Genomic DNA, 17,149 nt, shown 5'->3' on the forward strand with positions numbered 1-17,149 from the left:
CAACATACCTTAAAATCCTTCTGAGCCTTTAATTAAACCAATTAACTCATTACTGTTGACACAAACACACAAAACAACTGGCTTGAGTGTCTGATGATCTTCAAACACATAACTCATCTTAAATATAAGAACATTACAAGGAATCGAGAAACTACCTAGCTAGGCTATTATTTCACAACACAAACAAAGGTATCATGGCTTTCCTCAAATCATCCCACAGTGACTGTTTTTCATTTGTTCACAAATGAATGGGATACCAGTGCTTTCTTTTTCCTTACCCCCCTCTTTTGTCATTTTGTTTCCTTGTTCACTTGCCTGTTCGTTTCCTTAGATAGTGTACGGAGGTGAACAAACCTCCCAGCCTTAAAGCCATTGTCCCCAAGATAAGGTCATCAGACTCCCTTCACTGAAGACAGCTGCATCGGATTTTCTGCTCTGTCCCGTCACTTGAGTAGTATAGATGTTTGGGGATGAGGGGCAGGGGGACTGCAAGTCACAAGAGCTGGCATCTCTGTCGGCTTATCAGACTGAAGTATCAGAACCAAGCCTTGTGGGGGGAAAAAATATTTGAACACAGCGGATGACATTATCTGAGCTCTGAACATATTCCTCCCTCCAAAATCTGAGGGCAAGGCTATGCAGAACCAGTCAACGCTGCAAAGATATGAGGCATTTATCAAATAACTTGGGTGACCTGGCAGGTCACACCCTCTGCTCTCACCTTGCCCAACCTTCCAGGTGAAGAGCTTGAATATGTGGGTATACAGTAGGAGGACATTTGGGGAAGTTTGTTATGCTAAGCCCAAATGAGTCACATTAGTCTATTATAAGTCTATTATAATTTACAGAGAGGGTGGTTGAGTGACACGCTCAGATTAATGATTATACTTGTCTGGTGATACAGATACACCAACAGAATCAGGAATTAATCAACCATAATTTCCCTTATCATAGTTTTGCCCTGAAATACAGTGAAAAAGACATACAGTGGGGGAAAAAAGAATTTTGTCAGCCACCAATTGTGCAAGTTCTCCCACTTAAAAAGATGAGAGAGGCCTGTAATTTTTCATCATAGGTACACGTCAACTATGACAGACAAATTGAGAAAAAAAATCCAGAAAATCACATTGTAGGATTTTTTATGAATTTATTTGCAAATTATGGTGGAAAATAAGTATTTGGTCACCTACAAACAACCAAGATTTCTGGCTCTCACAGACCTGTAACTTCTTCTTTAAGAGGCTCCTCTGTCCTCCACTCGTTACCTGTATTAATGGCACCTGTTTGAACTTGTTATCAGTATAAAAGACAGAGTCACACTACAAACTCCACTATGGCCAAGACCAAAGAGCTGTCAAAGGACACCAGAAACAAAATTGTAGACCTGCACCAGGCTGGGAAGACTGAATCTGCAATAGGTAAGTAGCTTAGTTTGAAGAAATCAACTGTGGGAGCAATTATTAGGAAATGGAAGACATACAAGACCACTGATAATCTCCCTCGATCTGAGGCTCCACGCAAGATCTCACCCCGTGGGGTCAAAATGATCACAAGAACGGTGAGCAGAAATCCCAGAACCACACGGGGGGACCTAGTGAATGACCTGCAGAGAGCTGGGACCAAAGTAACAAAGCCTACCATCAGTAACACACTACGCCGCCAGGGACTCAAATCCTGCAGTGCCAGACGTGTCCCCCTGCTTAAGCCAGTACATGTCCAGGCCCGTCTGAAGTTTGCTAGAGTGCATTTGGATGATCCAGAAGAGGATTGGGAGAATGTCATATGGTCAGATGAAACCAAAATATAACTTTTTGGTAAAAACTCAACTCGTCGTGTTTGGAGGACAAAGAATGCTGAGTTGCATCCAAAGAACACCATACCTACTGTGAAGCATGGGGGTGGAAACATCATGCTTTGGGGCAGTTTTTCTGCAAAGGGACCAGGACGACTGATCCGTGTAAAGGAAAGAATGAATGGGGCCATGTATCGTGAGATTTTGAGTGAAAACCTCCTTCCATCAGCAAGGGCATTGAAGATGAAACGTGGCTGGGTCTTTCAGCATGACAATGATCCCAAACACACCGCCCGGGCAACGAAGGAGTGGCTTCGTAAGAAGAATTTCAAGGTCCTGGAGTGGCCTAGCCAGTCTCCAGATCTCAACCCTATAGAAAATCTTTGGAGGGAGTTGAAAGTCCGTGTTGCCCAGCAACAGCCCCAAAACATCACTGCTCTAGAGGAGATCTGCATGGAGGAATGGGCCAAAATACCAGCAACAGTGTGTGAAAACCTTGTGAAGACTTACAGAAAACGTTTGACCTGTGTCATTGCCAACAAAGGGTATATAACAAAGTATTGAGAAACTTTTGTTATTGACCAAATACTTATTTTCCACCATAATTTGTAAATAAATTCATAAAAAATCCTACAATTTGATTTTCTGGAGAGAAAAAAAACTCATTTTGTCTGTCATAGTTGACGTGTACCTATGATGAAAATTACAGGCCTCTCTCATCTTTTTAAGTGGGAGAACTTGCACAATTGGTGGCTGACTGAATACTTTTTTTCCCCACTGTATGTTGCTGCTTCAGATTTTGCTTGAGATAACTTCTATGTATAACACTCAGTAAATTGGACTCTGTATACCTCTATTGAAGTGTGCCAACATAAAACCATCTTTGAGCATTATCTGCTTACAAAAATTGAATCTCTGTATAAAGAGATCATAGAGTAATTAGCTTAATAGGATACCAAACATCCATGTGCATGCAAAATAATGCATAACAATCCTATTTTATTCATCAATCATGTCAAATTACACCAAACATTTGGTGTAATATTCATGTTCCTTGTGATTTCTTCGGAGAAAACGGAATCCTCACGGTCAAATGAAGATTCAATTAATTAAAAGCTGGCCTAACTCTGACTTGAAGGCATACTGTCCAATTAAAACTGATGTTATATTTGTACAGGTAACGATTATCCCTCAGTGCCACATCGACTACAGACCTGTGCAATCACAATATCTCCTCAACGTGTGATCAATACTGAAGGAAGTTGATTGATTAAAATGCATTTGGTACCCTAAGATACATGATTCATCATATTAGGACATAAAGATTACGTGACCAAAATGTGAGGGGTAATCATTATCTTGAAACGACTTTAAATAAAAAATCTATGAATAGCTTCAAGAAGACTCCAGGTAGCACCTTTATGGGCATTGTACATTCAAAAAGTAATTGACCCAGTGTTCACTTTCATTTTTATTTTTTCTGCTTGGTAACATGGGTCATTTATTTGCATATTTACACTCCTAATGGTCTGTCTGACAAAAGCATGTCCCTTTCTCCAGATCCCAACAGTATATTGGTATTGTACAGTTGTGATGGGTGATTTGAAGGAGTCAGGCGCAGGAGTGTATATCACAGAATACAGAATTTATTCCGGAATAAAGAGTTACGCAGATATGCGTCAAACAGTCCAGTGCGCAAAACAGGCGCACTGGAACCAAACAGGCAATCGGAGAAAAAATACCTTGGCAATACAAAATATACGGAGCTCAACCGAGCTACACCCTCCTCACAATAAACAATCACACACAAGGACAAGGGGGCAGAAGGAACACTTATATGAACCAGGTGTGTGTAATAAACAAGAAAAAACAAATGGAATGATGAGATGAGGAGTGGCAGTGGCTAGAAGGCTAGTGACGATGAACGCCAAAGCCTGCCCGAACCAGGAGAGGAGGCAGCTTCGGAGGGAGTCGTGACAGTACCCCACCCTTGACACGCAGCTCCAGCAGCGCACCGACACCGGCCTCGGGGACTGCCAGGAGGACGCGGGCAGGGCGAGACGGATGGCGACGGTGGAAATCCCAGAACAGGGAGGGATCGAGGATATCCCTCACCGGGACCAAGCACCGCTCCTCCGGACCGTACCCCTCCCACTCAATGAGGTACTGAAGGCCCCCCACCCGACGCCTCGAATCCAGGATGGAACGGACGGAGTACACCGGGGCCCCCTCGATGTCCAGAGGAGGCGGAGGGACCTCCCGCACCTCTGACTCCTGGAGCGGACCAGCCACCACTGGCCTGAGGAGAGACACATGGAACGAGGGGTTAATACGATAATCTGGTGGAAGTAATAACCTATAGGTAACCTCATTTATCCTCCTCAGGACTTTGAACGGCCCCACAAACCGCAGACTCAGCTTCCGGCAGGGCAGGCGGAGGGGCAGATTCCGGTTCGAGAGCCAGACCCGATCACCCGGTACGAAGACCGGGGCATCACTGCGGTGGTGGTCAGAGTTGGCCTTCTGACAATGCACAGCGCGTTGGAGGTGGACGTGAGAAGCGTTCCATGTCTTCTCCGCGCGCCGAAACCAGTCATCCACCGTATGAGCCTCGGTCTGGCTCTGGTGCCACGGTGCCAGAACCGGTTGGTAACCTAAAACACATTGGAATGGCGTTAGGTTAGTGGAGGAGTGACGGAGAGAGTTCTGGGCATATTCGGCCCATGGCAAGAACACCGACCACTCCCCCGGCTGGTCCTGGCAGTAGGACCGCAGGAACCTACCACATCCTGATTCACCCGTTCCATCTGCCCATTAGACTTGGGGTGGAAACCAGAGGTCAGGCTGACCGAGACCCCCAGACATTCCATGAATGCCTTCCAGACCTTGGATGTGAACTGGGGATCCCGGTCAGACACTATGTCCTCTGGTACCCCGTAGTGCCAGAAGACATGTGATACAGGGCCTCCGCAGTCTGCAGGGCCGTGGGGAGACCGGGCAGAGGAAGGAGGCGGCAGGCTTTGGAAAAGCGGTCCACAACGACCAGGATGCTGGTGTTACCTTGAGAGAGGGGAAGATCAGTAAGGAAATCAATACTCAGGTGAGACCATGGCCGTTGTGGAACAGGTAAATGCTGGGCGGTGCCTAGGTGCCTTACTCTGGGTGCACACCGAGCAGGAGGAGACATACACCCTCACATCCTTAGCCAAGGTAGGCCACCAGTACTTTCCGGTCAGGCAGCGCACTGTACGACCGATACCTGGGTGACCAGAGGAGGGGGACGTGTGTGCCCAGTAGATCAGACGGTCACGGACAAGAGCAGGCACGTACTGCAGCCCAGCTGGACACTGAGGTGGCGATGGCACTGTGCGTAACGCCTGCTCTATATCCGTGTCCATCGCCCATACTACCGGCACCACAATACAGGAGGCCGGGAGTATGGGGGTGTTGTGTCTGGGCCTCTCCTCTGTGTCGTACAGCCGTGACAGTGCATCTGCCTTCATGTTCATCGTACCCGGGATGTATGATAGTGTCAAATTAAACCGGGTGAAGAATAGGGCCCACCTGGCCTGGTGAGGATTCAGCCTCCTCGCTGCCCGGATGTACTCCAGGTTACGGTGGTCCGTCCAGACGAGGAAAGGGTGTTTCGCCCATTCGAGCCAGTGCCTCCACACGGTCAGGGCTCGGACAACAGCCAACAGCTCCTGATCACCAACGTCGTAGTTCTGCTCCGCCGGGCTGAGCTTCTTGGAGAAGAAGGCACAGAGGTGGAGCTTGGGTGGTGTGCCCGAGTGTTGAGATAGGACCGCGCCTATCCCTACCTCGCATACATCCACCTCTACTATGAACGGTAGTGATGGATCGGTGTGGGCCAGTACCGGGGCTGATGTGAACAGACCCCTCAGGTTACTGAAGGCCCTGTCGGCCTCAGCAGACCAGCGGAGCCGGGACAGCCCACCCTTCAAAAGAGATATGATGGGAGCTGCGACCTTGCCAAAGCCCCGGAAAAACAGTGTACAGTGCGCAGCAGAGGGCTCTGAATGAGTGTGGGTGTTTGATACCTGGGGTGACGCGAGAGTGCCCTGCCTGCCGCCTCAAGACCCAAAAGAACGCTGACGACATCGTGCAGTGAAATGTCCTCTCATGCCACCAGAGTGACACTAGCGGTATCGTCCTCCACTCTCCCGGATCGCCGCTCCACCCAGCTCCATCAGCTTGTGATCTGGGTCGGGCGGGGTTGGAACAGGCAGGCCCCCTCCAGGACGTCCTCTGGCCGCCAGCAGGTTATCCAACCGGATGGCCATGTCCACCAGTTGAGTGAAGAACAACATGGTGTCCCTGCAGGCTAGCTCTCTTCTGATGTCCTTCCGTAGATGGCACCGGAAGTGGTCGATGAGGGCCCGCTCGTTCCACCCGGAACCAGCTGCTAGAGTCCGGAACTCCAGGGCGAATCCTGCGCGGTCCTCTTCCCGTGCCACGATTCCAGGCATGCGCTCCTCTCCTGCTGACTCCATGGCGGGTGTGTGATTCTGTGATTTGAAGGAGTCAGGCGCAGGAGGGTAAAACACAGAATTTATTCCGGAATACAGAGTTACGCAGAAATACGTCAAACAGTCCAGTGTGCAAAACAGGCGCACTGGAACCAAACAGGCACACAGGGAAAAAATACCCCGGCAATACAAAATACACGGAGCTCAACCAAGCTACACTCTCCTCACAATAAACAATCACACACAAGGACAAGGGGGCAGAGGGAACACGTATACAAGTACTAATGAGGGGAAATGAACCAGGTATGTGTAATAACCAAGACTAAACAAATGGAATGATGAGATGAGGAGTGGCAGTGGCTAGAAGGTCGGTGATGACGAACGCCGAAGCCTGCCCGAACCAGGAGAGGAGGTAGCTTCGGAGGACGTCGTGACAACAGTGCTTTTGAAATGTGAATTCACCACATATTATCATGCCATCACACTGAATCTGAAGAGACAAGGTGTTTAATTGCAAACACTATGAAGTTACTGGCTGGAACTGGGCATGAAAAAGTGTGTGTGAGTGTTTGCCCAAGTCGTACTTTTGGGACTGTCCAGATATGTCATTTGTTACAAAGCAACAGTGGCATTATCCTCTCCTCTCTGCTGAGTCCAGCTGTGCCAGAATAATACATCAGTGGGAGGCCGGCATGGGACTGGAGTTGAGGGTCAAAGGTTAGCTGTCAGCTTTTAATGTACTTTGAGCTGCGTAGGAGCAGCAGTGGGGTACAAGGATTTAGTATGTCTGTTAAAGGCCCAGTGGGATTACCTCTTTAAGAGATTAAATTCACTGGCTACCACGGCTTGAGGACAGGAAGTCCACAAGTTCCCTGAAGTGACGAATGCTCAGACATACACATTTGTAGGTCTGCACGGTGACAATGTGTGCCCAACTACTGGCCAGACAAACAGAAGTTTGTGTGAATGGAAGTGTGTGAAGGGGTTTTCCTTTGAAACAGGAACAGTGGAGAGTTCAACATTACCATCATACGTAAAAAATACACATTCCATTGTAAGGGTAAACAAATGTGGCTATTTTTAAAGGGGGATTTCTGAAAGCCAGACAGAGAGACAGTGTCTTGATGACGTCCGAGTTGCTTTTTGCCATTGAACGTGATAGGAAGGCTGCTTGTGGAAGCAGCGGCACCAAATGTCAAGTGTGATATGACAGATACAGTTTTGAGAGGACTAGAGCTCCACTGCATGCTCATTGATTAGAAATGCCAATAGCCTTTAGTTTTAGTGGGGAGTGAGGAAAGTGCTGCCTGAAATAGAAAGGATTTAATGTTGGGTAGCCTGCATCATATGGATCAAACAGGGCCGGACTACCGCATTTGGGGTCCCGGGGTACCAACCTTTTTGTGTTGAAAAAATCTGCAGTTGTATAATGCTGTTCTACACATTGTGGAAAAACGCCATTACCACTCCAGTCCCCAAAAAGCCTTGTCCAAAAGAAAATGATGACTACAGACCTGTTGATCTGACCCCCATAGTAATGAAGTGTTGTGCTTGCTCCGTTTAGATGTGAACCCTGTGTTGATCATTATCAATTTGCCGATAAGCAAAGTCGTGGGACTAATGACGCAATCAACACAATAGTGCATCTCATTGTTAAGCATCTGGAAAACCCCAAGGCCAATGCTATACTGTTATTTATTGATTTCAGTTCAGCGTTTAACATGATATAGCCACATGTCCTACTCAGCCAGTTAAAGCAGTGTTAACCCCTATACCATCAGGTGGTACCACTCATTCCTGACTAGCCGTACTCAACCGGTTAGGGTTAACGATACCCTATCTGAGACTAGAGACATTAGCATGGGGGCCCCGCAGGGTTGTGTGAGTTTGCCCATCTTATTCACACTGTACACAAATGAATGCACTAGCAGTAATCCTGATAACAAGTTCTCAGATGATACTGACATTTTTGGTCTGATGTATAAAGATGCTGAAACTACTGTGTATAGGTCAGAGTTTCAAAGGTTTGTCCAGTGGTGTAATGAGCACCATCTCATCCTTAATGTAAAGAAAACAGAGGAGATGGAGGCGATGGTGTTTGAACCCAAATCTGTCTGCGTCCACGCGCCTGTGGTTGTTCACAATGGCAACATAGCAGGTTAGTTTGTACAAGTATCTGGGTGTACACATGGACAATGTGCTGAGCTGGAAGGTCCAAGTAGAGAGTGTCTGCTCCAGAGTCCAACAACGCCTCTATTTCCTATGTACTGTAGACTCAGGGTTTTTGGAGTTGACCAAAAAGAATGCTCCTGTTCCATCATGCGGTCATAGAGAGTATCCTATATATGGCATCACAGTCTGGTTTTGCTATTTATCAATCCAACTGAAATTCCAAATTGCCCGCCTCATACAAACTGCCATGAAGGTCATGGGTGTGAGGCACCATCCCTCCCTGCGGACTATTTCTGAACAGACCGTTACCAGAAGCACAGAAAATTATTTCAGATCCCTCCCATGTACTTCACTCCGAGTATCAGCTCCTCCCCTCAGGCAGACGCTATAGGGTCCCTCCTCCCCTCAGGCAGACGCTATAGGGTCCCTCCTCCACTCAGGAAGACACTATAGGGTACCTCCTCCCCTCAGGCAGGCGCTATAGGGTCCCTACGTGTAAGCTGAACAGGTATAAGCACTCCTTTATTCCCATGTCCATCAAATACCTAAACAGCAATAAGTAAAGCTGAGCTGTGTTAGTACGCAACTGACAGAATAAGGCAATATGCTAAGTATTATTTTTTTACATTTACATTTTAGTCATTTAGCAGACGCTCTTATCCAGAGCGACTTACAGTTAGTGAGTGCATACATTATTTATTTTATTTTATTTTTTTATACTGGCCCCCCGTGGGAATCGAACCCACAACCCTGGCATTGCAAACACCATGCTCTACCAACTGAGCTACATCCCTTTATATTTATTATGTATGTGGCTATATGATAAGGATAACGTGCAAGGTATTATGTTGAGTGTGTAATGTACAGTGTATATTTTGTATACAACAGTACTGTGTGTCTAAGACAATTTCCCCCTTGGGGACATTAAAGTTAATCCTATCCTTTCTATTTTGTCATGAGCTAAGAGAAAATGTTGCAGTTTTAAATCAAATTTCCTGCAATTTTACACTTTTCGTCATGGGTCAGAGAGAAAAAATTGCTGTTTTATAGCTCATCTCATGCTATTGTGCACATTTTGCAATGAGGCTGAAATAAAATGTTGCCGTTTTAAAGCTAATATCTTTGGTTAGGGGACCCCTGGAGGTCTGGGGCCACAGGGGACGTGCCCTGCGTGCCCGTTCAGTAATCCGGCCCTGGGATCAAAGCAGATGCTGAGCAAACATTAGACTCGATTGAACATCAGACTAATTGAGCATTCTCATTATCTTTGACCAATGACAGTTTGGAACTTTCAAAGGCCTTCAGTTCATTGTTGATGGTAAAATAAATCACCCCTCCAGTGGACTCCGGTGCCCTTCAGTTATGCATTAGCTCTCTTAATTGAAGCATTGACGATGGCGCGGCCAATGTATACAACAGTCCTGATGCTCCTTAACATTACATCTTGGGCTAGTTATGCATCAGCAATTTAGAATTTAAAGTGACACTGCATGGTTTGCTAAAGGATTGCAGCTTGCCAAACATCTTTCTTTCACATTTTGTCCATTCCCTTGGAAAAAATGTATAGCATTCCAGGCCTTATTCATCTCTGCTAACACGTTTACTTACGCTATCATGTTTTCAGAGTTTTCATCTCTCCACTAACTTCAGCCAAAGATTTTGGTATATATACAGTTTCACCTCTTCTTCTCTGACTCTGCATCAGCCTACAGAAACAAAATATGACAGACACACACAAGATAGTTTTTACCTAGCAACATAACAGCTACAGCTTACAAAGTCATGTTGCCAGCTATGTTTAAATTTTTGACTCAAACATTGCAAGAAAGCTACCTAGTTTACTCATGAATTAATTGTATGTCTTCAATGCATGACAAGGGCCTACATTTGGACGAAGATGTATTTGGAATAAATTTTTTAATAAAAGGACATATGTTTAAATGTATATGTCACCACCTATGAAGTCAAGGTATAACCGTTGCACAAATAGCAGCTATGCATAATGTTTTGTATGTTTCAAATTATGATTGGTCATGATTAGTTATCTCACAACTTGAGCAATGTACTAGTGTAAAACAAAACACATAACACAATTTAGTGTCAGAAAAGTACTAAGTATTTTAATAAGATAAGAATTCCCTAAGAGAAGAATGGTAGAAAATGTAACCCTTCTGACAGACGTCCTTTCGTCACTTGACGTGTTGCGTAAGCAGTCAGCGCTTGCGCCGGTTGCACAATCCAGGCAAGGTCGTAGCTAGCTAGCATTGCAAGGAGCCTCTCTCGCTAAAAAGATGATGTCCCTTGCCGCTCGTTCGGGGGCATTTTCCCCATACTTGCAGGCTACGAACTATGCAGTTGCTGGACCCCTCAAATCCCTTATTCCAGGGGTGGTTGTAAAAGGAGAAAAAGTGTTGGTAGACACGAAGAAACCTTTCCTGACCCGCGAGTCCCTGAACGGTCAGAGTCCCAAGACTGGGCCTGCAGTATCAGTTAGCATAAATGGTAAGTAGCTAAGCAAGCTAACAGTATCTAATGGCTAACGTTAGTAATCGGGTTATTTGTTTTACTTGTGGAAAAGTAATTGACATATGATGTTAGGACGTGCAGTTGTATTTTACCAAAGTCCAGTTGATATGCTGTAGAATCGGAGGATTGTTTAATAAATTAGCCTAGCGTTCATTAGCTCGCTAATGTTAGCTGTGTAGTTAGCATTGGCTAGACGCGGTCGAGTCATAAATAATAATAATAATAATAATAATAATATGCCATTTAGCAGACGCTTTTATCCAAAGCGACTTACAGTCATGTGTACATACATTTTTACGTATGGGTGGTCCCGGGGATCGAACCCACTACCCTGGCGTTACAAGCGCCATACTCTACCAATTGAGCTACAGAGGACCATAAAGCCAGTTAACTAGCCAGCCAGCTAGTTAACTAGCTAATTGGTAGTTGACTGCGAGGTCAGGACCAAACGGGTGTCCATGATGAACGAGGCTAGGATGTAACTAGCAGGAGCAGCACCGCAGTATGGGGCCACAACGTTTGCACTGCAGCGAAGACAGTACAGTATGAAGATGGGCAGAAACTGCTTCTTCAATAGGAATCCCAGATCATGCTTGTAGGTGACGCCATGTTGACGTGTACTAGCTAAGCATGCACAGAAATACGTCATCGCGTATAACACTTCTCTCATTGACTTCGCAAACCCTGGCTTGGTCTGTTTTGCAAGCGTTCCCGGAAGTCTCGTGATGTTGCGGCTCTGGGTTTAGAAACTCTGTTACTGGGGTCACAACCTGGATAACTAACTAAATAGCTAGCTAGCTGCTACCTTTACTGATGTGTAGTAATGTCGTATTTTTATCATTCTAGTTAAGATAACATTACGTAACCCATACAGGTGGGTCTTAGTGATGATAGCCTGTAGATTCCGACCCTACCATTACTCTTGTTTACACTGAGCTGAACTGGGGGTTCGGAAGGCACCATGGAGCCGGCTTCAGATATGGATCGGAAAGCTTACCTCTATGCAGGGATGGGAAATGCAACTGCACTCCAAATGTTACCTTAATCCACACTGATAGATCAAGAAGATTGAAATGCTACTTGTTTTCCCAGAAAACTGCCCTTTTCGTCCTCATGAAGATTGGAATGGCAGTGTCAACCAATCAGCATCTTTTGTTGTTCAAAGTGATGCGCCATTCCATAATGGCTACTGCTAGCTAGCATGAGGACGAAACAGCAGTTTTCCGGGAATACTAACAGTATTTCAGTCTTCTCGATGTATCAGTGTGGATAAAGGTAAAATTGAGTACCGTGGCATATTCCATCCATGCATTGAGGTGCGTTTTCTGACCCATATCTTGCGCCGTCTCCAGTGTCTTAATGTAACCATGATTGCATTCTGACCCCAATGCAGCTCAGTGTAAACAAGTGTAATGATAGGGTCGGAATCTGCTGGCTAGAGTGAAGAGTGTTTTGTTGGTCACTAGTTTAACCTGACATTTTAGCTAGGGAGTTGGTAGCTAACTACATGTAGGTCAAGGGTGTATTCATTACGCAGATTTTGTTGTAAAATGTTTAGTCTGTTGCAAAACGTTTTGCAACATAACAAGAGTTTCTATTGGAAAAATTCAGGAAGGTTTCGTTACGTTTGCTCTGTTTGGTTCTTAAACGTTTTCGGTTGCAAGACGTAATGAATATGCCCCAGCTAATGGGCTAGTTAACTTAGAAAGCTTGCTAGCTAGCTACTTTGTTGAATATTTAAACTTGACTCAAACAATCTGTTCATACATTTTCTATCTAACTAGCTATTGACTTGAATGCATCTGCTGCTATAATGTGCCCTCTGGTACTTTCCTATCACATGCCATTGTCTATCTCTTAATACTGTTTTGATTGTTTATCTAATGGACAACTTGTTTTATTTTTCAGCAAAAGCTACAGTCCGCTTCGCTCACACTGACATCAAGGTGCCAGATTTCTCTGATTACCGTCGGCCTGAGTTGCTTGACCCCAAGAAATCTTCTCAGGAGAGCAGCGAGTCCAGAAAAACCTTCTCCTACCTTGTCACCGGGGCAACAGCCGTGGTGGGTGTCTACACAGCCAAGACCGTGGCCACACAGTTTATCTCTTCCATGAGTGCCTCAGCTGATGTCCTGGCTATGTCCAAGATCGAGGTCAAGCTGGGAGAGATCCCAGAGGGCAAGAATATGACCTTCAAGTGGAGGGGCAAGCCTCTGTTCATCCGCCACCGGTCTGAGAAAGAGATTGCTGCAGAGGAAGCTGTGGATATGGCTGAGCTTCGTGACCCCCAGCACGACAAGGACCGCGTCGCCAACCCAAAATGGATCATTGTCATCGGCGTGTGCACCCACCTGGGCTGTGTACCCATCGCCAATGCTGGTGACTATGGTGGATACTACTGCCCTTGCCATGGCTCTCACTACGATGCCTCTGGCCGTATCAGGAAAGGCCCAGCCCCACTCAACCTGGAGGTGCCCTACTATGAGTTCCCAGATGAGGACACAGTAATTGTAGGCTAAATTGTTGGACTGAGATCACAGATCAGTATGTTTCTGTCTGGCTCATTATTCCATCCATTAGCAGGCACAACCTCTGTTTCAGGGTGGTATAAATTATTGTAAGTAATAAATGTACATTTAATCTGATTGAAAACCTCTCATGTTATTTATTTACCCAATCTCAGCTAAATCTAATACTGTACCAAAATACGACCTGGGTTGTAAATGAGTAATGGGGTTTCTTTCGCCTTTCTTAACAATGAATAGCCTACTAATAATACTGATGTTTTAATAGTGCAGGTATAAGGGCATTTACCAAGATTTTGCTGCTCAATCAAAAACACACCTGCTTACAGACAGTTATCTACAATGTGTCTGAAGGTGATTCTCAAGGGTTAATGTCACGAATTATGGCTTTACAGAAAAGTTTTTGTCCCTGATTTTGTTGGGACGATTTAGAGTGCTAGGTTCAGTTGTTTTAATGGCAATATTGCAGAAGGTTGTATATTTTCTTCCTATCAATATCACTGTTTTGCTTTGGTGGTGGTCACATAGATGAACATTACACATTCTATAGAAGAAAGAAAAGGGGTCAGTGGGGGCTGACAAAGGCATTGAGTGTTTAAATCGATGCTAATGCAACAAAACAGCCAGATTTAATTGGTCTATTAATGAGCTATCCAGCTGCGTACAGAGTTGTGTAAAAATGTATACTCATGTTAAGCTAATAAATGTTTCACAGAAAATCATATTCCTTTTGTGTGATATTTACAGCCTGCAGCTCAGACTGGGTTGCAAGTGCAGCACACAGGAGCTTCTTGCCTCTATAGTCTGAATGGCATTTGAACATTTCCGATGCACCTGCTAAAGCAAACCTCAGATTTGCGAGTACATTTCATTTAGCTATCAGGCTGGGTTAATAACGTGAACCCTCATTTGATTTTACATACAGGTCAAAACTACGGTCCGGTTTAGTTCCTATAAAATACATTCATGGTTGGCATTGGCTGGTTATGGATAAGGATAACTGCTTGAGGTGTGTCATAGTCTGGTATGAAGAGAAGCCTGCTGTCTGAGGTGGTCTTGACTGAGATCTCTGGTGATTAGGAGGGAAATGGCTGCCCAACCGCCTGGTATTCCCACGCTTCATTGACTAATAACCAGCTAATAATAAAGTGCTTGATGTCTTTCTCTCTACGGGGCCACAGAGACAAGCTATGCATAACTGCCTGTGTGCTTATTTATTTTATCCCGATGGATTCCTTGCAATCCATGTACTGTAAATAGGATTGATATGACCTGTTACTGTTTCGGGTCAGCCTTGAAGAAATGTCCCCATTGGAATTCCACAAAGACTCCAATAATTACACATGATATTGGTTGTAAATTGCCATGTTCTGTACATTGTTTTTGCATTGTCCAATGAAACAGGTTTTGTGTGTGACATTACTGACACAGAATTTCCCCACTGGCATTCATGCAGCTGATTGGTTGGTAAAACTTACGTTAGGGAGAAGGCTATAGCAAATTGTCCGAATTCCAAAGGAGTAATGTTGCTGGATGTTGTGCTCTCTAAAGCAGCCAAATAGTTGGGACAGCTTCTTGACAACCTTCTCACATCATAATATATGTAGAGGCCTCTAACCAATGCTTTATTTTGTAGCAGATTTCCCTGTATTTTGACAGACTCCTGACATGTCTTTAGGTCAAAATTGCACATTCTCCTGGATGGAGCTACAAGGCTGAAAGGATCAGAGGAGAATAAATAATTGCTCCCAACCAAGGCAACTTGGTTGGGAGCATGTTGTATAAATTAATGTAGAATGTAATTTATTTACATATCATGTAATGTATATTAATTAGTATAATAATGGAACATTATTTTTAGGCCTGTTTTATAGAGAAAATAAGCAATTGCTGTAGCTTTTCAGATAGCATTCCCTGTCAACTGAAAAATAGAATTCCTCTGCACAATAAGGTTTCAGATTACTTTTATTTATTCTAAAACTTGAAAACTTCACACTGTTGTATGGGTGGTTTAATTATCTAATGGCTTTCGCCACAGTACAACTCCCTCACTCTGCCTTGTTGCCTGGAGTGACCTCTGTTCCTGATAGTCTGACACGCCACCTGCCCGGCCAGACACAGGCTTGCTCACTGGTGCCATGTCAACTCTGCTTGCCAGATGCCCCTTTGCCCTTCAGGTGTGATTGATATATGATTATATCACCAGGGATGTCAGGACACCACATCACTCTGACATTTGAAAGCTGGATTCCCTGGTCCTGCTGTGGCACTCATTACATCCAAAAGCCTTCTCTTTATTTCGGTATCAACCCATCTGATCATTAATTCTTAGCGGTATTGTCAGAGTCATTTTGAACATTGTATACTTCCTCTGAGGTCAGTACTTAATGATTGTGCATGTGCATGTCTGTAAAGCTCTCAAATGCACCTTTTTTATGTAATTGAACTCCTACTTGTGAATGGACTGCTGATCCGAATGGCTCTCATGCTACCTCATTCAGCTGACCACTTGCATTCTCAAAGCTATTCTAGGGAACACGTAAGATGCTAGCTAGGGTAATTAAATTCGGCCTGGCTCAGATCCATGTAAAACAAAGGAGGGATTATACTTTTTGTACAGTACAATTTTTCCCCTTCATTATATTACTTTGCAAGTCCCTTTTTCGCAGACTACTTTGAATGAATCTCTTCAAAGCTGCATGGTGTAAGCATCTAATGTTGCATTTGTCTGAAAACTCTAAGATGCTGGAGCAGTCATCTTTAAAGAGTGAAGAGGGTATCTTGCTTTTCTTCACTGACGATAGAACCAGAAAAATAAAACAATTAGCTGCAAACTGATTTACTCTCCCGCAATCTGATGTATCAAATTAACATATTAATCCTCTACTTGTCTCTAGGGTGATCAGATTATGATGAAAGATTTATTAGGATCTCATGACTCATTTGAACTTGTTTAGCATAACTTTGCATAGTGTTAAGGAGTTTCACCATAGAACATAGCTGGTAATTTATATTTTCACTTCATTAAATCTGTGTTTTAATGTTTTATTGTCGTGTCATCTCAGGCTTTGTCTCTCAGTGAACCAACATTTCTTAATTGCATTTTGAGTGATTAACTTCTCAATTTCTCCCATGTCACCTCATTCCTCAACTATTTTCACTGGGTCCTGGTGGCAGTTTGCAACATATTTCTGACTTTGGGGCAGGCTGCTACTCTGCTACTTTGTCTGTGTTCTACTTTTTGATCCTCTCACCAGCAGAATATACTCAGATGGTACCACCGGTTCCTGTTGCTTGCCTACAGGCCTAGGGCAGTGAGGGGTACTGCCCTTCACCTCCAGCCAGGCAGTGATTAGACCTTCCACCCTGGCTCGACCACTTTGCTCTGTCACCACTGGAAACTTGGCACTTCTATCCTTGCTCTCATCCCAGTCACAGCTCTTTTCATGACCCAACAGTGGTGGAATGACCTTTCCTCTACACAGTCATGACAGCTGAGTTGATGTCCATCCTCCCACCGCAGACTGAATACCCGTCTCTTCAGACAGTAAGCTACATTCAATGTCTCTGCTCCTTCTGACCCATCTCTCGAATTGTGGTCCTGCACTCATCCGCAATTTGAACATGTGATGCACCACTACCCA

At 44.7% G+C, this 17,149-nt stretch overlaps 1 protein-coding gene across 1 annotated transcript; it reads left to right on the forward strand.

Moving 5' to 3' along the window:
• Positions 1-10,672: 10,672 nt before the first annotated feature.
• LOC311111527 (cytochrome b-c1 complex subunit Rieske, mitochondrial-like) lies at positions 10,673-14,227 on the forward strand. Its single transcript, XM_084154262.1, has 2 exons — positions 10,673-10,956; positions 12,889-14,227. Exons 1-2 carry the CDS (start codon positions 10,746-10,748, stop codon positions 13,497-13,499), a joined length of 822 nt encoding a protein of 273 aa, XP_084010388.1. The 5' UTR covers positions 10,673-10,745; the 3' UTR covers positions 13,500-14,227.
• The last annotated feature ends 2,922 nt before the right edge of the window (positions 14,228-17,149 follow it).

This window comes from Coregonus lavaretus (genome assembly GCF_964263955.1).
Source record: "Coregonus lavaretus genome assembly, chromosome: 37".
Lineage (NCBI taxonomy): Eukaryota > Metazoa > Chordata > Actinopteri > Salmoniformes > Salmonidae > Coregonus > Coregonus lavaretus.

Bases quoted from the DNA above. Each gene is read 5' to 3' on its own strand.
- LOC311111527 (XM_084154262.1), top strand. From the start codon at position 10,746: ATGATGTCCCTTGCCGCTCGTTCGGGGGCATTTTCCCCATACTTGCAG. The intron at 10,957-12,888 runs GTAAGTAGCTAA...TTTATTTTTCAG, and splicing joins AGTATCAGTTAGCATAAATG to CAAAAGCTACAGTCCGCTTC.